We start from the raw sequence: 23,767 nt of genomic DNA on the forward strand, positions 1-23,767 counted from the left end.
TTGCTCGCTCAGTGATGTCGGTTGGGCAGGGTCTGGGGACCCGGCGCTGAGGGCACTGCCCACTGAGATCTGTCTCCTCAGCCGGGCCTGGGCACTGGCTGGAGGACCCAGACTGGGTGCTGGACCAACGTTCCTGGGTCTGGTAACTGGCCGCGCAGGGACCCTCTCCTCTTAGCCTGGGCCTGGACCTCGGAGGGCGAAAGTTGAGCCTTGGGACCTTGCCCTTTCCTGTAGAACAGAGAATAACATTTTGTTTTGGTGGAGGTTTACAGGAACATCATGACCTGACCATGACCTGACCTCAAGAACAAAGGATCTAAAAAAAAAAAGAAAACAAAGAATCTGACACCAAGAAGTTTGCAACAACTAACCACACCCCTCTCTCACCGTTCCTCTAACAGGGCTTTGCTGAAAGCTTTCGGGGAGTTTGGGTTTTTTTAAGGCACGAGCCACCTGTCACGTGGCATGGCCCTGCGATAAACCTTTCTTTGCGCCAAACTCTGACATGTTGGTATTGTTTGGCCTCGCTGTACGTCGAGCACACGGTAACACTCCCTGCACACACGGTAACACTCCCTGCACATTTCCCTATCCGCCTCCTTTAGTCTCACCTCCTACGTGACACCCTCTTTTTCCTACTAGACCTTGTCCCACCGATGCTGGCCTTCTTCCTATTCCTCACATAAGCCAGACTCCTTCCTGTCTTGAGGCCTTTGCACTGTTTCTTCTGTCCTCCTCATGGCCCTTTTTGTCGTTTAGGTCTTAGCTTAAATGTCCTCTCCTCCGAGAGCCCTGTCCTGACCACCTGCATGAGAGAAGACCCAGTCACTCCCTATTACCTCAGCCAGTTTTTACCTCACTTACCTCTTCCTGATATTTTCTTACTTACTTTTCATGAGTTTAAGACTGTCTTCCCTGACTAGAGCATAAGTTCCATTATCATAGCTGCCCTAGATGTAGGCTTTTAGGTGATTTTTCTTACTTTATTTTTCAGTTATTCTGTAGTATTGTCATATTGCTTTCATAAATAATAATTAAAAATAAACATTAAAAATCCATGTCCAACTGGGGATTAGAGGCAAGGATGCAAGGAAAGGAGTGGGTGATTAAAGCAGAGGCAATCTGGAAAGCTTTCTGCTTCATCACAAACAAAATCCAAATGTGAGTGCAGAGTGGCTATGACTGAGCCCATTTTTGGGTTATGTGTCTAGAAGCTCCTTTAAAGCTCCTTTGTCTGATGGGCACTGCTTGGCTATGACATCTCTTGAACCCTCTTCCATGGGTCCTCAAAGGAACTTTCCCTTATCTAATTTGTCATCATTTAATGGCTTTTGAGAAAAATTCCTGTGACTTTAAATATAAATATTGGATAAATCAGTAATTTGCATACCACTTGTTCTAAATGTCCTATAGGTTGACTTCGTGAAGAAACAATTGAAAGCCGTCTATGAAAGACTTAGGCTAGAGCAACAGAAAATAGAAAATTATCTTTCAGACTGGAGTTTGAAAGTAAGTGCGATATAGGTAGTAATTTATCAATTTGTCATTTACATTAAATAATCATACAATTTTTTTTCAGACACTTGATCATTCTTCAGAAGAAAGAAGTAACCTGCTTAGTGAAATGCCCGTGGAATTAGAAACTTTGGAATGTCCATACCCTGACTTGAAGTTTTCAATCCTTAATGAATTCTGTAACTTTACAGAGAAATATCAAAAGAAACTTCAAGATTTTGATATGCAGTTAGAAGATATATGCAGGTAATAAAACTACTTGAATTATCTAGATTTTTGCCACCAAATTTTTACTTTTTTAGGGGTCACTATACTTCCTGTTTACTGTTTTCATAGATACTTTGTGACTGGAATACGACTATCAATAAATGTTTAGATTTACTGTTTGTTGAATAGAGAGGTTTTTTTTTCTCCAAAGTAATTTCCTTGAAATAATGGTTTTAAAGATTTTTATAAGGTTGAAACTTGATGAAAATATCCCTCTTATTTATCTCTTTACTATACAGGTAAGAAATAGTTTTCAAACATGAATTTTTGATAACTATGAATTTTTATTTCAAGATGTGAAGCTCTTCTTCAGTGGAAATTTACAAATCAGTACTAAAAATTGATTACAATGGAAAATATACCCATGGAATTATGTTACTTGTAATCTACTGTGATTTTTGCCCTATAGTGAATACAAAGTATGTTTTATAAATTTTTTTTTTAGAAATTGAAGTTTTAAAAAGTGCATTTACAATATTGTGTTATTTTCATGTATACAGCAAAGTAACTCAGTTATATACATACATATTTTTTCAGATTATCTTCCATAATAGGTTGTTACAAGATATTGAATATAGTTCTCTGTGCTATACTATAAATCCTTGTTGCTTATCTATTTTATGTATAGGAGTTTATATGAGTTAATCCCAAACTCCTAATTTTTCCCTCCCTGTCCCTCCCTTTCCCCTTTGGTAACCATAAGTTTGTGTTGTATGTCTGTGAGTCTGTTTCTTGTTTGTATATAGATTCATTTGCATTATTTTTTAGATTCCACATATAAGTGATAGTATATAATATTCGTCTTTCTCTGTCTGATTTAATTGACTTAGTATGGTATTCTCTAGGTCCCATCCTTGTTGCTGCAAATAGCAATAAGAAAATGCACTTTTGATTGCATCCTGAGAATGACAGTCCTCTTCTGAATGACAACTATAATGTTAACTGACTTAAAATTCAGGGCCATCTTCTCCAGTGTAAATTTTATATTAAAATTCATTTAATGAACAAACCCAGAAATGCCACCCTGGGTCAGAGCAATAGTCTACTTCATGTAGTTTTCTGTATATGAAGTTTCTGGGAAACGTTTTGTAGCAAAATATGCTTTTTATTATATTGACCTCAAAAATTTCCCCAAAGAATATATACCTGAAAAGAAAGGAAAACTATTCAAGGGACACATGTATAGTAAATTAGCAATAGAAGTAAAAGGCTCTTCCTTTGAAATGAAAGAAGATGAATATGACAAGTATTACTTATATATGTATATATTTTAAATTAATTTATTTTAGTTTTTGGCTGCATTGGGTCTTCGTTGCTGCATGTGGGCTTTCTCTAGTTGTGGCGAGTGGTGGCTACTCTTCGTTGTGGTGCACGGGCTTCTCATTGTGGTGGCTTCTCGTTGCAGCTCTCGGTGCATGGGCTTCAGTAGTTGTGGCATGTGGGCTCAGTAGTTGTGACTCGCAGACTCTAGAGTGCAGGCTCAGTAGTTGTGACTCATGGGCTCTAGAGTGCAGGGTCAGTAGTTGTGGCTCACGGGCTGTAGAGCACAGGCTCAGTAGTTGTGGTGCACAGGCTTAGTTGCTCCATGACATGTGGAATCTTCCCGGACCAGGGATTGAACCTGTGTCCCCTGCATTGGCAGGCAGATTCTTAACCACTGCGCCACCAGGGAAGTCCCTAAATGGGCTGTTTTGAATAAATAGAGGTGGTGGGCATCAGAAATCTGTGGCTGGTGGGGAGTAAGGCATGTAAATGCACTGTTCTAACTAGCCCAGTGAATTATATATTCAATTGTAATATTACTGGACTCTCATTTGCCAGTATCTGCCATTATTTTGATAAGGCCATTTCCCCTTTTGGTTCTAGTTATTAGGCCTTGTGAGAATTCACATAGATTGTATACATATATGTGTACACCTGCACAAGTGAGTGTGTGCATATTTTAAACAGGTGCCTACTGCTACAACATAAGAAGGCTGAAAGATCTAGGGGACATTTTTAAACTGTGAGAAATTTTCATTGGGCTAAAGGCAGTAGACATCATGGTTAATCCCCAATATTTATTTTAATTCCTCCTATTGTGTAGCAGCTTGCCAGTTTGGGTTGGAATGACTCCAACCCCAGATCCAAAGGTAGACCCTGATTGGCAGTGTGCACCAGTCCATAACTTCATTCCCCCCGGGCACAACAATTAGCTCAGGGTGGTCCAAATCTAGGCAAAGCTCAGAACTTTTGTTAGATACTTGTGAGGAGTAGTGCATTTTCTTCCCTGTGGATCTACCAGGAAAGTACATGGCTGTGGTTGCTGCTGGCAGCCATCTTGTGAATGAAGGACAATAGCACGCAGGGAGAGGAGAGGGCCCAGACAATCATGGGGAAACTGGTCTGGTACTGTGTTTGAACTTCATGGGAAGCCAACCTCACTGCTGAATTTTCAAGGGCAATTAGTCCATATTAATGTCTTAAACCAGTTTGAGTATAAAATTCCTAATTTTATATAATAGTTGATTTGCTTTCAAAATATCCATGACTCATGAAATTAATCTGTCAATTTAGTACAATTGCAATTGAAGAATTGTTCAACATTATTCCAAAATTTATTAGGAAGATTAAGCTTGTAAAATCACCCAAAGTGAAGAATAACTTCTTCAAAATGAAGAATAACTAGGGTGGGGGAGTGGTAAAACTTGCACAGCCAAATATAAATATATATTTTAATATCAAAGTAAATTAGGAAGTTCATGTCTGTAGCAGATCAATGGAACAAAATAGAAATACAGAAAACAGAAAATACCTATAATAATTTAATTTATTATAAAGGTAAAATTTTTATACTGTGAGGGATTATTTATATGACAGCACTAAATAACAGGGAATTAGAAAGTTAGGTTAGATCTCTTATTCCTTATGACTCAGTAAACTCCAGGTGCATAAAATGTGAAGAAGAAAATAATCATAAAAGAATTAGATAAAAATAAAAACAAGTATTAAATAATCTTGGAGTGGAGAAGGCCTTTTAAAAACACGTTACCTGCAGTGAAAATCATAAAGAAAAAAATTAAATAAATGCAATGACATAAACATTTAATAAAATATAACAGGATGTTTCCCCAGGCAAGTATTAAATCTTTAAAGAATCAAAGGGACTTCCAGTTTTCTGTCCAGCAAGTTAGGAGCTTAGAATTTGCCACTCTGCTCTAGTGAGGAGTAGAAAGCTGAACAAACTGGAAAATCAACAACTCTTCTTAACTACCTCAGAGAAGTTAGGTCACAGGGCAAACCACTGCCCCCAGAGCTGGAGACACAGGTGATACAGAGAATCACAAATTACCTGAGAGGAAACTGGTTTAGCAGAAACTTTCAGGGGAACCAATGTTGGGGTAGGAACACCTGGACTGTAATTGAGGAATTGCTTGAAGCTGAGTTGTGGACAACTTTGAGAGTTAAAAACTCTAGGGGGCCTTAGTTAAGGGGGATGTCAGCACACTTTTGTGAGTTTTACCTCAAGAAGTTCTACCAGGTACCCACAGTGAATATCTGAGAAAAATCCCCTCATGCCTCTGACGAGGGAGGGGAAAATGAACCGTTTGGAAATACTCCAGAGCATTCTGTTCTTAACAAAGGCTGCCCTCAGGAGAAACTATTTTATTGGAGCCTAAACTGCTACAGTTTTATCAGAACCTAACCTACCTGGGGGCCGGAAAATACACAAGTCCAGCAGCGCTAGCCTTCCATGTTGGGGACGGAAATACCCAACTCCAGCCATCCTGTCCCACCAAAGGGAGGGAAAACTGAGAAGGATTTGTAGAGTTCATAGTCCCCAGATTTTCGACTGTGCTGAGGGTCAGTGCCCCTAACCCTCCCCTTCCTACCCTTCTTCCATGTTGTCAAAAGGTCAACTGTATACTTGAATATACAGTGATTTATTTTTAGTTATTCATTGTAGTAGCTGAAGACTGAGGAAACAATCTTAATGTCAACAGGAACTAGTTTTGTAGATCATTGTACAACCATACAATGTATTATTTTCCAGATTAAAAACAAAAAATGATGTAGGGAATTCCCTGGCGATGCAGTGGTTAGGGCTCCACACTTTCAGTGCCAGGGGCCTGGGTTCAATCCCTGGTCGGGAAACTAAGATTGTGCAAGCAGTGTGGCCAAAAAAAAAAAAAAGTAAATACTTAGCATTCACTGATATGGAACACTTTCCAAGGGTCAGGATTAAGGTGTGATATAAGGTTAATAAGCAAGCCTTATATACAGTGTACAGTACACATTGTGTAAAACAGGAAAAAGTAAAACACATACATATACATATTTGCTTTTATATGTCTGAAAAAATATGCAGAAGTTGATAACGTTTGTTGCCTTTGGGAATGGAAGCTAGATGCCTGGGTGGGGGGGAATGTGAGGGAGAAGTTTTATTGTAACTCCCCCCTTTTATTATACATTTTGAATTTTGAAGCCTGTGAATATACTGTCTATTCTAAAAACAAGGAATTTTTTAAGGAAAAAAATAAGGGTAAAAAACAAATGACAAATAGGAAACGTTGGCAAATATCAGGCACAAAAAATTAAAATCTCTAACATATAAAAACACTTTGCAAAATTAATTATTGAACAGCCAGAAGAGAAAAGGGACAAAAGAGAGGAAGAAGTGACTTATCATTCGTATTTTCCACAAATATTTGTTGAGCAATTACTGTCATAAAATAAACAAAAACCCCTGTACTCATGAGACAGGTTGGAGACACACAACGAACTATAAACAACCTAGGTAAGTAAATTATCCACGGTAGTATATTAGAAGGTGATAAGTGCTATGGAACAATAGCGATTAGAGGAAAAGAGAAGTTGCTGGGATTGTGGGGGAGGGGACAGACTGCAGTGTTTTTTTGATTCTTTTTGCATGTGGACCATTTTTAAAGTCCTTATTGAATTTGTTACAATACCGCTTCTGTTTTATGCTTTGGTTATTTGGCCACCAGGCCTGTGAGATCTTAGAACACCGACCAGGGATGGAACCCGCAACCCCCCGCATTGGAAGGCGAAGTCTTAACCAGGGAAGTCCTAACAGGTTGCAAATTTGAATAGAAGTTTGGGGATAGTCCTGGTTGAGGAAGCGACAGTGAAGGAAAGTCATGAAGGGGGTGAGAGGGCTGGCCATGCAGAAATATGCGGTATGAGTGTTCTAGCCAGTGTTTACTGAGGTGGGCATGTTTCTGGCAAGAGGCTTGTGTGGCGGGAATAGAGTGATAGACGGGGAGAGGAGTAGAAGGTATGGTCAAAGAAGTAAGGGTGAGGGTGGGACATTTAGAGCCTGGTAGCCGTTTATAAAACTTCTGATTTTACTCTGAGTGATATGGGAAGCTACTGGAAGCAGAAGTGTGAGGAAGTGTGCTAACTAGACCTAACTTACGTTTTAGCTGAATCACTTTGGCAGTTATTGTGTTTAAGATGGAGGAAAGGAGGGCCAAGAAAAGACTGAACCCTTAGAAAGTTATTAAACCCAGGTGGGATATAAGGGTGGCCTGCATCAGGAAGTGGAGATGGTGTGAAATAGTCAGCTTCTGGACACATTTTAAAGGTAAAGCCAACAGCATCTGCTGACAGACTTAAAATAAGGTATGTGAAAAAAAGAAAACAACAGAATAGTCCAAAATTTTGTGGTTGAGCAACTGGAAGGATGAAGTTACCATCAACTGAGTTGGGGAAGATTGTAAGCAAAGCAGAGGGGGAAATCAGGCATTCAGGTTTGGACATGTTGAATTTGATGCTATCAGATGTCCAAATACAGACTTTATGAAGGCAGTCAGTTATATGAGTTTGGAGTTCAGGAGAGAAATCTGAGCTGGAGATACATGTTTGTGAGTCACCAGCATGAAATTGGATGTGATCACCAAAAGAGTGTGAAGGGACAAAGGAGAGGATCAAAGACTAGTTCCTTGTGAAACTGCACAACTCAGATAGGATTTGCACACAGCCAGAACTCTGACTGGGACTTGAACACTCGGGCTGAGACTTTCACTCAGCCAAAACTCGGATTGGGACATGAATCCAGGGGCTGGGACTCAAACCCACGGCCTTTCAATTGAGATTACACACCTGGTCTCAGGACTTAATGAAGCTCAGGGTCTTTATGTCTCAGTGCAGGAGGAATTCAGGGAGAAGCAAAGTGATAGGTAAGAAGTGAATTTATTTAGAGAGCTACACATTCCATAGACAGAATGCTGTCAGTCCCAGAAGGTGAGAGCAGCCCCAAAATATGGGATGGTTAGTTTTTATAGGCTGGGTAATTTCATAGGCTAATAAGTGGGAGGATTATTCCAACTATTTTGGGGAAGGGGCAGGGATTTCCAGGAATTGGGCCACCACCCACTTTTTGGCCTTTTATGGTCAGCCTCAGAACTGTCATCGTGCCTGTGGGTGTGTCATTTAGCGTATGCTAATGCATTACAATGTGTGTATAATGAGGCTCATGGTCTACCGGGAGTCAAATCTTCCAACATCTTGGACCTAGTTGGTTCTAACCAGTTTATGTCATATCCTTAAAGGCGATGTCATTCTTTTAAAGGTTGTGCCCTGCCCCCTTTCCTCCTGTTTCACTTGGGTCTGCTGGCATTACATTGTCAGCAAGAAGGGTAACCAACAAAGGACACTGAGGGAAGGCCTGTGAGATACAAAGAAATGCAAGAGTGTGCTGTCCCAGAAGGTAAGGGAAGAGGGAGTGGGCAGCACCGTGAGGAGGAGGGGCGATCCACTGAGTAAATGTTGCTAGGTCAAATAAAATAGGACTGATGGTTGACTGCTGGCTCCACATGGAGGTCTTTGGTGACCATTTTCACTGAAGAAGTGGGAACAGATGCACAACTGGGTTGGGTTCAAGTGAATGAGAGGAAACAATTGAAGGCAATGAGCATAGATAACTCTTTTGTGACGTTATCTTGCAAAGGAGAGGTAGAATGTAAAGTCAGACTTTTTATGTTGCGGTTTTGTCTTTTGTTTTGCTTAAAATGGGACAAATATTAGTATGTTTGATGCCAATGAGAATAATCCAGTAACAAGATTTAGTGCACAAGTGGAGGAATAAGCATGGATGGTTCATCTACTACAGTAACAGGTGGGGATGCAAGATTCTATGGTCAGATGCTGGGAGGTGAATTGATATCCTCATGGCAGTCCATGGAACTCTGGATGGTAATTCTAAATACAAATGACAGAGAAATTTTTGGAAACCTCTCTGCTCATCAAAACAATGAAAAATTTTAAAATACTCAGATTTTTACCTATAAAATGGTAAAACACAAAAGAAGTTTTTAAGAATCTTTCTTATTTATTTATTTATTTATTTTTGGCTGTGTTGGGTCTTCATTGCTGTGCGTGGGCTTTCTCTACTTGTGGTGAGCGAGGGTGCGTGGGCTTCTCATTGTCATGGCTTCTCTTGTTGTGGTGCATGGGCTCTAGGCGCGCAGGCTTCAGTAGTTGTGGCACATGGGCTCAGTAGTTGTGGCTTGCGGGCTCTAGAATGCAGGCTCAGTAGTTGCGGTGCATGGGCTTAGTTGCTCCGCAGCATGTGGGATTTTCCCGGGCCAGGGCTCGAACCCGTGTCCCTTGCATTGGCAGGCAGATTCTTAACCACTGCGCCACCAGGGAAGCCCAAAACAAAAGAAATTTATGCAAGTTTAAAAATATGGAAGAAATGGGCATTTTTATACAGGACTAGTGAATAAACACTTTTGGAAGACAATCTGGCAATAGGTCATCAAATATCTTTATAAGTGTAAATTCTCTTTGTCTCTTTAGAAATAATCTTAAAGGAAATAATCACAGAAGTGAAATAAATAGTTGGCTTCAGGGTGTTCAATATTGTTTTTCCTTCTTAAGTGATAGCAAAATCTTCAAAATGACGAAATAGCCAACAAATAGCTTCATCAATTATGATATATCCACACAATGGAATACCACAGTCATTAAGAATTATATTAAAGAATTTTAATGACACAGGTAGTTGCAATAATTTGCTGTGCAATTAAAAATCAGGCCACAAAATAGCTTGCATAACATGGGTTCTCTTTTTTTTTTCCCTTTCCCTCTGAAAGTGTTACATCCATTTAACCACAGAAAAAAAAGACTGAGAGGTTATCCACCCAAATAAACAATAACAATAGCTGTCCCCAGGTAGTAACATTATAAAGAATTTTGCCATACATACTGTTTCCATCTTATAAAGCAAAAATACAGATTTTTAAAAATCTAAGATAAAGAGGGAAGACGGAACCATTGATATTTATTGAGTGCCTGTTACAAGACATGACAAGTACATGTAATTTTAATCCTCAATACACCCCATTTCAAAAGCTCTATTTCACAGATTTGTTTTACAGCTGCAGCTGTAGATGAGCAATTTACCCAAAATTTCTGAACTAGTAGATAGCTGAGCAGGAATGAGTTTCTTCTGCTCATCTGAATAGAAAGCTTCTCCCTCACACCACACTACTTCAAGCATGTATATGCACCAGGATGTTGGTAAATTGGGTTGACTACTAGAGCAGTGCTATTTAATAGAAGTAGGATGTGAGCCACATTCATAATTTAAAATTTTTATGTAGCCATATTAAAATATTTTAAAAGATAAAATGTATTATGGTAGTATATTTTAACTTAATAGTGCCAAGATATAATTTCAATGTAAATCAGCATTTAATTATTAATGAGATATATTACTTTTTTTTTTCATACAAAGTCTTTGAAATCTGGTTTGCACTTCACACCACAACACACCTGAATTGGGACTGGCCACATTTCAAGTGCCGAATAGACACTTGTGTCTAGTAACTTCTATCTTGGACAACAGACCTTTAAAGGATATTGTCTTTTACTAACACATTTTTTTAAGAATTGGCTGCAGTCGAACCTATTTATTTATTCAGTATGTTTGTGAAGCTATTTAGATTCTATTTGGGCTGTATTTCATTAGTAACATGAAGACAGTTTAATTGCTTGTTTTACACTCAGATGAGATTGTGGCTTTAATTTTCTAACATTTGGATGAGTTAATCATATGGATGAGACATAATTGATGCTCCATTCAGCTATATCAGATCTGAAGCCAATATGTGGCAAAAGCTATAGAATGATAACAAGTAATTTCTACTTTATTGTTTGATAGGTTATTAAATTTTATAGTGTTGATTCATAACCATTATTCTAATTATAATTATATAATTATTCTAATAATAATTATGAGATCTAAATCCTGAATGCTATTGAAAATCCACAATGATTTTTTTTTGAATTTTATTTTATTTATTTTTTTATACAGCAGGTTCTTATTAGTTATCCATTGTATACATATTAGTGTATATATGTCAATCCCAATGTCCCAATTCATCACACCACCACCCCCCCCGCTGCCACTTTCCCCGCTTGGTGTCCATACATTTGCTCTTTACATCTTTGTCTCAATTTCTGCCCTGGAAACTGGTTCACCTGTACCATTTTTCTAGGTTCCACATATATGCGTTAATACACGATGTTTGTTGTTCACTTTCTGACTTCACTCTGTATGACCATCTCTAGATTCATCCACATCTCTACAAATGATTCAATTTTGTTCCTTTTTATGGCTGAGTAATATTTCATTGTATATCTGTACCACATCTTCCTTAACCATTCGTCTGGCGATGGGCATTTAGGTTGCTTCCATGACCAGGCTATTGTAAATAGTGCTGCAATGAACATTGGGGTGCCTCTGTCTTTTTGAATTATGGTTTTCTCTGGGTATATGCCCAGTAGTGGGAGGAGAGTTTTTGTCATAAATTGGTGTTGAATTTTGTCAAAAGCTTTTTCTGCATCTGTTGAGTTGATCACATGGTTTTTCTTCTTCAATTTGTTAATGTGGTGTAACACATTGACGATTTGCGTATATTGAACAATCTTTGCATCCCTGGGATAAATTCCACTTGATCATGGTGTATGATTCTTTTAGTGTGTTGTTGGATTCTGTTTGCTAGTATTTTGTTGAGGATTTTTGCATCTATATTCATCAGTGATATTGGTCTGTAATTTTCTTTTTTTGTAGTAGCTTTGTCTGGTTTTAGTATCAGGGTGATGGTGGCCTCATAGAATGAGTTTGGGAGTGTTCCTTCCTCTGCAATGTTTTGGAAGAGTTTGAGAAGGATGGGTGTTAGCTCTTCTCTAATTGTTTGATAGAATTCACCTGTGAACCTATCTGGTCCTGGAGTTTTGTTTGTTGGAAGATTTTTCATCACAGTTTCAATTTCATTACTTGTGATTGGTCTGTTCATATTTTCTATTTCTTCCTGGTTCAGTCTGGAATGTTACACCCTTCTAAGAATTTGTCCATTTCTTCCAAGTTGTCCATTTTATTGGCATAGTGTTGCTTATAGTAGTCTCTTAGAATGCTTTGTATTTCTGCAGTGTCTGTTTTAACTTCTCCTCTTTCATCCTAATTTTATTGATTTGAGTCCTCTCCCTCTTTTTCTTGATGAGTCTGGCTAATGGTTTATCAATTTTGTTTATCTTCTCAAAGAACCAGCTTTTAGTTTTATTGATCTTTGCTATTGTTTTCTTTGTTTCTGTTTCATTTATTTCTGCTCTGATCTTTATGATTTCTTTCCTTCTGTTAACTTTGCATTTTGTTTGTTCTTCTTTCTCTAGTTCCTTTTAGGTGTAAGGTTACACTATTTATTTGTGATTTTTCTTGTTTCTTGAGGTAGGCTTGTATTGCTATAAACTTCTCTCTTAGAACTGCTTTTGCTGCATCCCATAGGTTTTGGATCATCATGTTTTCATTGTCATTTGTCTGTAGGTATTTTTTGAAATCCTCTTTGATTTCTTCAGTGATCTCTTGATTATTTAGTAACACGCGCAGGCGCAGTGGCCACAGCTCACGGGCCCAGCCACTCTGCGGCACGCGGGATCCCCCCAGACCAGGGCACCAACCTGCGCCCCCCGCATCGGCAGGCAGACTCTCAACCACTGCGGCACGAGGGATGTCCTGTAAAGCTTTTGATGTCTCCATCGAATCTGAATGAGATCCTTACTCGGTAGAGTAATCCTGGTTGTAGTTTCTTCCCTTTCATCACTTTAAATATATCATGCCATTCCCTTCTGGCTTGTAGAGTTTCTGCTGAGAAATCAACTGTTAACCTTATGGGAGTTTCCTTGTATGTTATTTGTCATTTTTCCCTTGCTGCTTTCAGTAATTTTTCTTTGTCTTTAATTTTTGCCCATTTTATTACTATGTGTCTCAACGTGTTTCTCCTTGGGTTTCCCCTGTATTGGACTCTCAGCGCTTCCTGGACTTGGGTGGCTATTTCCTTTCCCATGTTAGGGAAGTTTTTGACTATAATCTCTTCAAATATTTTCTCAGGTCCTTTCTCTGTCTCTTCTCCTTTTGGGACCCCTATAATGCAAATATTGTTCCATTTAATGTTGTCCCAGAGGTCTCTTAGGCTGTCTTCATTTCTTTTCATTCTTTTTTCTTTATTCTGTTCCGCAGCAGTGAATTCCACCATTCTGTCTTCCTGGTCACTTATCTGTTCTTCTGCCTCAGTTATTCTGCTATTGATTCCTTCTAGTCTGTTTTTCATTTCAGTTATCATATTGTTCATCTCTTTTTCTTTGTTCTTTAACTCTTCTAGGTCTTTGTTAAACATTTCTTGCATGTTCTAGATCTTTGTCTTCATTCTTTTTCCGAGGTCCTGAATCATCTTCACTATCATTATTCTGAATTCTTTTTCTGGAAGGTTGCCTATCTCCTCTTCATTTAGTTGTTTTTTGGGTTTTTATCTTGTTCCTTCATCTGGTACATAGCCCTCTGCCTTTTCATCTTGTGTATCTTTCTGTGAATCTGGTTTTTGTTCCACAGGCTGCAGGATTGTAGTTATTCTTGCTTCTGCTGTCTGCCCTCTCTAAAATCCACAATGATTTTTAACAATTTTGTCCCTCTGTGTATACATTGCTAACACCCCAAAGTTGTACTTTTTCAACTAAATTATTTCAATTTACCTAATTATTAGTAACTTTCAAAATAACTGGTTAGTAGCTTATGGACTTCCCTTATTGTTTTTTCTCTTAATACAGAACTCTTTACATTTATTAGAGAAATTTTTTTAAAAGTTGAGGCAAGCAAAGAGAAGAAACTAAAAGCTTATCTAAGTTTCTAACACCAGAGATATCCTCTGGTAACATTTTGTACATTTCAGATATATGTATATTGTTCATAAAAATGAAAAAATACTCTACACTATCCATTGTTTTTCCAGTTTGTGAACTGGATCCAGTATTATTCATTTTTTCTATAAATGTTTACTAACCTTTTTCTATGTTTTAAGTCACTGTATTAAATATTCTTTACAGCGTATTTGTTATTACATGCATGGTATTATGATACATTGTTATAATTCATCCACACAAATTTAACCCATTTCCTGGTTTGGGGTAAATATGTACGTATTACATATTTTGATATTTGTTTTAAAACCTTGGAATAAAAAACCTTGTCACCATACTTTGAGTAATCCCACGGTTAATCCTTTTAGATGAATTCCTAGAAATGGAATTGCTGGCCAAAGGGCATGAAAAATTCTAAGGCTTTTGAGAGTATTGTCATATTGCCTTCCAGGAAAGTAGAAACAATTTATACTTTCACCAACAGGCTATCATTTGGTTCATCTTTTGGACTTGTTGGTCAAGGTATTGGCTATGGCTATCATGTGTGAATATCACCAGTGCCTTGTTCATATTCTCTTTCTCTCTCTTTTTCAGTATTTATATAGCGTAGCTCTGACCCTGTACTTATGTCAGTTTTGCCAACAGAATTGGCAAAAAGATAAAAGATGAAATAGATAAAAACTAGCATTAGAAGCCAGCATTCAGGAAACAGTAAGTGGCCTCACATGATTTTCTTTCTTTTATTTTTTTTAAATTGAAGTATAGTTGATGTACAATACTGTGTTAGTTTTAGGTATATAGCAAAGTGATTCATTTATCCATATATATGCATATATCTATATTCTTTTCTTGACTCTTTTCCATTTTAAGTTATCACAAGATATCAAATATAGTTCCCTGTGCTGTATAGTAAATCCTTGTTGATTGTCTATTTTATATATAGTAGTGTGTATCTGTTAATCCCATAGTCCTAATTTATCCCTCTCCCCACCTTCCCCTTTGGAAACCATAAGTTTGTTTTCTATGTCTCTCACATGACTTTCTTTAAAAAATATTTGAATAAACATATGCTTACATATGTGACTCTTGCTTGGTGAATAAAAGATAGAAGAAGGAGGGGGAAAGGAGCATAATAAACCACTGACATTTGCTTACTTAATGAAGTTACAGGAAGTTAAAACACTTTAATTAGCAGGTGGCATTTTTCTCTGAGATTGTATTTCTCAGAACTTTTGGAAAGATTCAGGGCCTGGTCATGTCCAGTCTGAGGTTCTACATTTCTGATCTGGGCTGATTGTATGTCAAGGGTGGTTAATAAGGGGAGAAGTGCTCAGAAACAGGAGCATAATTATTTGAACACTAATGTGTTCACTTAGTCACATTGTTTACATGACCCCCTCAAGCAATGTCCTTGATCACTGCAACTCCCGTTTTCTCTTGGCATATTCCAACATGGATTGTCCAACCTTACCTGGGAATTTGTATTTCTTCTGGGGAGGTAATAATTGCAGACTGTGATTTTATTTTTTTGTCATGTGTATTTCATAGCTTTCTCTTAAAATAAATACATCATTGAAAATACTTAATTACTTTATGATCATGAACTGAAAGCCACACTTGGTGATTGTTCAACCTACTCTGGGTTTGTTGTGGGAATGAAGTATATTTTAAATTCTCTTGACTATGGTGGAATACATTTTATCAAGCAAAAAAAATGGGTCCAATTTCTGCAGGATATCCCAAAAATTAGTCTTAGATTTTTGCTTTTGCTTAATTAATAACTCAGTCTGTGTATTTACTGATATGTCATGTTTGTTTAAATGTCTGTGAAAAGTATATCTAAGAATAGTGGCCATAAATTTCTAGTTCAGCAGGCTTTATTGTTAGGATCACTGTAGCCCACAACTGCCTTCTTGATATAATTGCCTCAAATAGAAACTATACAGTGTAATGTTGCATAAATATACATTTTTAATACTTCAGGAGACTGAAAAATCAGGGTTTTACAGGATGGGGTGAGAGTTATTTATGAGAGGTTTTTGGTTTTTTGCTGGATATGAAATCAAATTAATCTTGAGTAAATCAGATTAGAGAAAATGGAAACATAGCAGCTTGACAGATTTGTGTCCAGCACAATTGATATATGTTATTTTTAAACCTGGATGATATAGATAGAATTTGTTATTTAAATAATAAAATCTGTGTAACTATAAGCAAAGACAAGATTAAAATTTCTATAGACAGGATTGTCAAATTTTTACATGAGAGAAATTATAATACCTTACTTTATATATCAAATCAATAATTAATAACAAGTTTTTCCTACTCCTTATACCTTGAAGTCCAACTGTGGGTAAATATAATCCTTTGAGGAAACTGTATCATTAAAACTGAGACTATGGAGAACTAGTAATGTAGGAAATTATAATCACCACACTCACAGCCGTGTGTTTATTTCCAACACTAGTGCCTATAAAAGAACATAAAGTTGAACATTGTTAATGTCTAAGAAAAAACAAACTAAGAAAAAGAACCATCATTCTTATATTACAGTCTTACAGTTTCTTAATGATTACTGGTAGTTGGTTTGAGGTGATATTATAAGTGTTTTTATGTGGCAATTAAAATTTCAGAAGCCCTCATAATTGTTAATTAAATTTTTCCTCATCCCATCCCAAAGAAGTAAGCCAGTTCTATTATTCTTGCTTTTGAACCTGGAAAATTGAGTAATAATATCCATATAAAGTAACTTTATTCACTTCGACTTTGTTGCACCTAAAAATATTCTTGCTCCCCAAAAGTGAAGAGTAAAATGGTACATGGAAGCAGATTTTGGCTCAATAGGATTTTTTTTTTTAATTAGAGCAAATAATGTGTTTGTGGATGATCTTTTCTTTACCGATTCTGTTTGTTTGAGTTTGAGCTGTTTTTGTTTGGTTTTCTTTTTTTTTTTTTTTGTCTTAAAAATGGCCTTTGGTGTTAAACACTTCTCTGTTCCCAGTCAGCTCAGGAGCGTCACTGTAGGTGTTGGTCACCGGCCACATTGGATCTGCATCTCTTGAATCTCTACATCCTTCATAAAGCAATATTAGGATGCTACAGTATTAGGAAGTACATTCCTTCCAAAGCAATATTAGGATGCTACTTTTTTAAAAAAATGACTTTTAAAAAAGTCATTTTTCTTCCATTCAGCTGTCAAATAGGATATCTTTAGCTGAAAGTAAGAGAATACCCAACCCAAGTCAAAGTAACATAAATAATAAAGCGACTTCTTATTTCATTCGAAGCATAGAGGTAGAGACATCCAAGCACAGTGAGGCCTAGTTTTCTGCATTCTCTTGCCCTGCCTTCCTGCAGGGTAGATAGATGACTTTCTGCCAGACAATTAGAGCAGTTCCACACTGCCACGCTCAGAAGCAGAAGGGGACCTTTTCGTCCTTGTGACTTGTTTTAAGAGCTAGGAAACCTTTGCCCCCAGAAGACTTCTCCTCCCATTTCGGTGGCCTTTTGGGCCTTTTGTCCATGATTATATCAAACACTGGGAAGAGGAATGGAAAGCTTGAGAACAGATGTTTGTGAATGGCTTAAGATCAGTCAAGATTCACTCCCGGGGCTGGAATGGGGCTCACGTACCCTGAAGTGGGGGGCCTGTGCAGGAAGGTGGTAAATCTTGAATAAAATTAGGATTATGGTGAGCAGGAGCAAGAGTAGAGGTGATGTCTGCTACAATTACCTTTTCCTTACAGTTCTGGTGATGAATATAATTATTTAAAACCTAGCATATGGGATGGCTGAGCCATTACATTTTACTTTTAACAAGCTGTTTTATCTTGATCATATTATTTCTAAACTTCCGCTAGGAATTATACTGCCTCTTAAAACTAGTGGTGGATGGAGATAGGCACAAAAGATGGTTTAGGTGTATTGTCACCATCCCAGCTACTCCACCTCCAAAAAATACACATTCTAAGTAAAAAATTCAGCTTTCCATGCAAACTACTTTTAAACAGTATCTAAGTAAAAACAGATACAAAAGCAGATACAGAGTGCTTGTTATGAAAATAGCAATTGCAGCTTCCAAATAAATCACTTAGCCTCCTCTTCTGACCAGATTCTCATTCCCAAACTCTCCTCTAAGAAATTCTGGAGGGTCCTATTTTCACTTTCCTGTCACCCCTCAGAAGAAGGTGGCTTTGGATGCTGGTACAAGTTCTGGCTTTATCTTCTGGACCACTTTTGTTGTTGTTGATTCTTCAATTCAGTGGATTTTGACCATACTCCTAAGAGCCCACTTTATTCTGGCTGTCAACTCCCACCTGAGTAGATAAACTGGGCAGAGCCTGGGGAGCCAGGAGAGTGAGGACTGCTAAATGGGAATGATCTCCTGGAAGACAACGTACATACCCAAACAACATCTAAGGAGCCGATTCTGTTGGTCAGAAATGAGTCTGCGGCCAGGGGGCCCTCTGTAAACCAGGCTGAAAATCAAAGATTTGTGTTTGGACAATAGGCCTGGGGTGGGGTGGTGAATAGCTGGGGAGACAGTTTCAGGAACCAGGCTGATTAGATTCAGTGTTTGGATGGGTATGATTTGGAAAGACAACTTTGAAAAGTGGTGTCAAGTTGTATTTTCTAGAGGGTCAGACCCAATGCTGCCAAACAAGCAGATTGTGTCAGAACCATCTATTATCCACATTATTTCACCAGTGGCTCACTCCCCTGATAGCATTACACTTGAAGAGACAAGAGCTTTTCTTCAATCCAGATTCACTATGGCCATTTGCCAGTCAAGGTAGTCATCAGATGCTGGTAACTGCATCGGCTAGCATCAGGAGGCCCTAATTACCATTTTGCTGGAAAGCCCCCTTCACTCTGAGAAAATATAAGACAAGTTCAGCCAGTTTGAATACACAGTGTTTAGTCTCATAGACTTGTCCCTGCTGTTAAGGTACCTGTTGCCCTACGTGGGCTGTTTGCCATGGCTGGCTGCCCCCACCCCACTAAATGTCTTTTGATGTCATGGAACCAGAACCCTGGGAAAGTGGTTTAACACGATTATGAAGAAAACTGGTAGTTAAGTTGATTGTGAGTCAGGTTAGGATTTTTGTAACGATTCAAACAGGTAGAATTATGGAGACAGTTGGCCTTGGTCTCGTTGAATTCTCACAGCCCTGTTGTCCTCCTTTTCTGAGTTACCTGTTTTGTCTCATATCCTGGGAAATCACGATGAAATGATATTGGTGGACCTCAATTGGCAGTGGGGGATGGAGGGTAAGGACTGAGCAATAAATACCTCATCCTCCTGGAGGCTGAAATTTCCTGAAACATTTTAAATTAGAAAATTTGGATGGACAGAAAAATGGAAATTGCAGACCTACCAAAGATCTTTTGTCTGAAGATATTTTTTTAAAGTACAAAATTTTAGGATAATTTGCTATTTTATATAGATATTTTTTTCTACAAGGAAAAGATGAAGGTTAGAAAAGATAAATGTCCAGATTTGAATTTAGAAATTCAGATACGTTAAATTTGATTTTATCTTAGATGCCAAGTAGGAAATGGCTACTTTGTTATTGTGAAGAGGCTATCATGTTTGAATATTCATCTTAGATTTTTACTACCCAGAAGACTCAGTATATATATATATATATATATATATAGTGGTGGAAGTTTTCTCCCTCACAGACAGCATCCTAATGGAGATGCATGACTCTGCCAATAGTGTTGCTGATGTGAATATTTGCTTCAAAATTTAAGCCAGCAGCTCTGGAAATTGCTATAAGTACTCTAAAATAATAATATTGTGAGTATTTATATTATCATTTCCTTTTTTAAAGTTTTTTTTAATATAATTTTATTTATTTTTGGCTGCATTGGGTCTTCATTACTACGTGCAGGCTTCTCTCTAGTTACGGCGAGCAGCGGCTACTCTTTGTTGTGGTACGCGGGCTTCTCATTGCAGTGGCTTCTCTTGTTGAGGAGCACTGCCTTCTAGGCGCACGGGCCTCAGTAGTTGTGGCACGTGGGCTCAGTAGTTGTGGCTTGTGGGCTCTAGAGCGCAGGCTCAGTAGTTGTGGCGCATGGGCTTAGTTGCTCCGTGGCATATGGGATCTTCCCAGACCAGGGCTTGAATCCGTGTCCCCTGCATTGGCAGGCAGATTCTCAACCACTGCACCACCATGGAAGCCCTATCATTTCTTATAAGCATGTTTTTCGTTTTTATCCTACATCTAATAGAAAAATGATTTACAATTTGTGTAATTGTGGTAATTGGAAAAAGCTGTTGAGATGTGAGGTTTCCAAAATCAATAGGAGCAAAACGGATGTGATCATTGTTCATATCATACTTGGTTTGAAATATGTAGTTTTAATGTTATATTATCTTCATATGTTTAAGTGGTTTTAATGTTGTCACTAAAATGGTACCTAATTAATACATTCATGCAATGTATAAAAATGTACTGAGTACCACAAATTCTTCTGCTGCTATGTTTATTTATAGCAATGCACACTGCTTAATGTGTGCTTTTATTTAAAAACCATTTTTGTAAATGTTTGCTATTTGCACTTTGAGGATAGCCACAATCTTACACCACAATTCAGTATGAGAGATCATCAAAACAATTAGCTTAGAAGTACCTCTCCATTTGCCAAAGAATTTAAATAATTTTTGACAATTATGGGTAAGGTTGCTCATAGATTATCTTAGGTCAATTCTGTAAAAGCAAATCTGAGACAGGGATTGTAAGAACATGTGATTTGTTGGGCAGTGCTCTCAGGAGAAGGATGGTAAGGGAAGCAGGATGGAGGAGGGGAAGATGTCTGTGGCAGAAGATCTCAATGGAAACAGGTTACAGTTTGCTCCCACAGTGAAACTCTGGAGCACGAATGGCATCACAGAGTTGGTCTCATCTTGAGGCAAGTGGCCTGGCCTTCTGTACCCCCATGTCAGCCAGTCGTTGGTTGAGGTTGGCTCCCAAAGGTGGTGGGAGAATAGCCTCCTGGGTGAGGCAGTTCCCATCTGGCCCAGGACAGTTCTTCAGAGGAGGAAGGTACATCTGTGAATTACCAGCATTTTGAAGATAGGAATTCTAGCTCATCAGGGTGATCTAGCCTGGCACCAACAGCATCCTTTATATAGATAAATGACAATTTAAAAGAACAGAGAGCTTATTGGACCTAGATTCTGTCGCTTCCTCCTCCCCAGCACATACACCCCTACACGTCTATCCTTGTAATCAAATAAAGATGGAAATTCAAACTGTATTCAGGTCCCTTTGATTACAGAAACAGTTTAAAAGCATTAATGAGGACATCGACTCTGGGTCTATTCCTTTTTCTGATTGCTTGCCATGTAGAAATGTGGCTAACTCTGCTATTAAAATGCATTTATGTTATCATGAATGAAATGAGTTCCTTGAGAGAGGACCTGAGATACTGTCCCTGAAGACTTGAGGGTGTTTTAAATGCCAAAACCACTCAGGCAATCCTTTCTCCAGGCTTAATACTCCTATTTGAGATGCTTTATTTGCAGAAACCTTTGGCTTAACTGATTCAGAGAGACCCCACTCAATGTGTTCAGTGAATGAAATCTCAAATTCTTTCTCTGCAATATGTTATCATGTCATACAGAAGAAATGTAGAGTTTGCTTCTTCCTAATGGAACACTTCCAGCCCACTTTTTCTTCCTATTATAGAGCTGTTAGAGAAGGTTATCTTCTTTGAAAAATAATTTTGTTTCTTTCTTGCTACTTATCAGTATCATGAAATACTTTACAGAAACTGGGTAAGTTGGATGAGGATGGTAGAATTCCCATTAGTGTCACTGATTTAAAGAGGTTTTTATTGTTTTAAATTGTCAAATATTTTTCAAGGGCATAGAGGACATACTGTAAAAATTCTTTAAATTGCACAACTAACTTTCAAGTAGAAGGCCAATGATAGAAATAAACAATAGCAAGTCTCCATCTTGGATCAAAGAAATATTTGTTGCTAATAATATTCCCTCTGATTGCATCTGTATTTGATTATTCCAACTTATTAAACAGGAATGATGATATGCAAATAAACTCAGAATAATAAAGAAACATTAATTCAGTCTAGAGTTCAAGCTGATATTGTAACCTTTTTACTTTGCATAGGGCTTTGCTAATACACAAACCAGGCCAGTACCTCGGAAAGTTCTGAACTAAAAAAGGTGTTTTGGAGCATGATGGATATGTTATTGGGAAGGTGACTTGAAGGGATCCTGTTACAAATGATTTCTTTAGTGATCTGAAATTTAATGCCACTGGTTATCTTTTTACTACCAATATCTAGTCTTACCTCCACAAAGCAAGAAGCTGAGCGGGTAAAATAAAAGATAATTTTAGACTTACTTTTTTTTTTTTGGCTGCGTTGTGTCTTTGTTGCTGCGAGTGGGCTTTTCTCTAGTGGTGGTGAGGCGGGGGCTACTCTTCCTTGTGGTGCACAGGCTTCTCATTGTGGTGGCTTCTCTTGTCGCGGAGCACAGGCTGCAGGTGCACGGCTTCAGTAGTTGTGTGTGGGCTCAGTAGTTGCGGCTCATGGGCTCTAGAGCGCAGGCTCAGTAGTGGTGGTGCATGGGCTTAGTTGCTCCACAGCATGTGGGATCTTCCTGGACCAGGGCTTGAACCTGTGTCCCCTGCATTGGCAGGCAGATTCTTAACCATTGTGCCACAAGGGAAGTCCCTAGACTTACTTTTAAAGTCAACCTTAATATGTGCCTTCCTTAGGCCTTGGTTTCCTTTGTGTATTGTTTATTTGACTCTCTACATTTGTGTTTTCCTCCAGTCTAGAAACAGGAAGTTTGTTGAATTAGCAAAATTCCTTTTGAATCTGTAGAGTTAATAATTTATTATTTCATTCATTGGTCATAATTTTTAAAATATTGTTATAGGCAAGATAGAATAAATATTTTAAAAATATTATGTCTCATTGTTAAACTTCTTCAAATTATGCCTGAAACTCATGGCAAGACCAAATAAAGGATTGAAAGAACCCATTGTGTTATAATTTAGAACTTTTTCTATAGGAGACATTTAATTTGGCTAATGTATTTTTTAAAAAGTCTTTATTTAATATAATCATTATCATTCACTAACAGCTTAAACAGTTTGAGGTCCCTCAAACTCCATGATTGCTTAAAGTGTTGTGACATTTTTATTTCTTCCAGAAACTTCCAATTAAGTGATGAAGACCACTGGTTTTACCAGGCTCTTGTGGATCAGTATCCTGGGGATCTCAGTGGCAGAAGGACTCTGTATCTGGACGTGTTACAGAGACATTTTCCTCACAAATCGAGGCATGATTTGGTGAGTGCTGGACCCTATATGCTGGCAAGTTAAATTGTTTTAATGATTGATAATTATTGAGCAAAATATATATATATACTTTAAATGGTGCTCTAAAATGATTTTTTTCCTGCACTCTAGAAAATAATAGGGTTATAGTTTGAAAGTCTACCATTTTTCAGGTCAGTGTGGTACATAAAAAGGTGGGAGATCCCTCTAGCCACATTCACTCTTCTGTGGCTTACTTGCCACAGAGAGCTTCACCATGGTCCCCTGGGTTGCTCTGCTAGTGTTGACCTCCAGGTGTCTGTACATTCACCTGCCCATTTCAGAGGCTCTGCCATCTTTGAGTCTTGCCTGAAAATGGGGTGACTGCTCCTGCATTCACACAGCCTACCACACCTCAGTCCTTCTAGTCGTGGGGAAGCCAACACTTGCCTTGGGAGCTGGTGCCTACCTACACCATCCCCACCACA

General features: G+C 38.1%; 1 protein-coding gene across 1 annotated transcript in view; it reads left to right on the forward strand.

Moving 5' to 3' along the window:
• CCDC148 (coiled-coil domain containing 148) overlaps positions 1–23,767 on the forward strand; it is a 253,020-nt gene that overhangs the window by 99,378 nt on the left and 129,875 nt on the right. The window contains exons 7-9 of the mRNA XM_024735924.1: positions 1,414–1,509; positions 1,580–1,761; positions 23,174–23,312. Of these exons, the coding sequence (XP_024591692.1) occupies positions 1,414–1,509; positions 1,580–1,761; positions 23,174–23,312 (417 nt within the window). The remainder of the gene's footprint in view (positions 1–1,413; positions 1,510–1,579; positions 1,762–23,173; positions 23,313–23,767) is intronic.

Source organism: Neophocaena asiaeorientalis, unplaced genomic scaffold (assembly GCF_003031525.2).
Source record: "Neophocaena asiaeorientalis asiaeorientalis breed wild unplaced genomic scaffold, Neophocaena_asiaeorientalis_V1.1 scaffold72, whole genome shotgun sequence".
Taxonomy (NCBI): domain Eukaryota; kingdom Metazoa; phylum Chordata; class Mammalia; order Artiodactyla; family Phocoenidae; genus Neophocaena; species Neophocaena asiaeorientalis.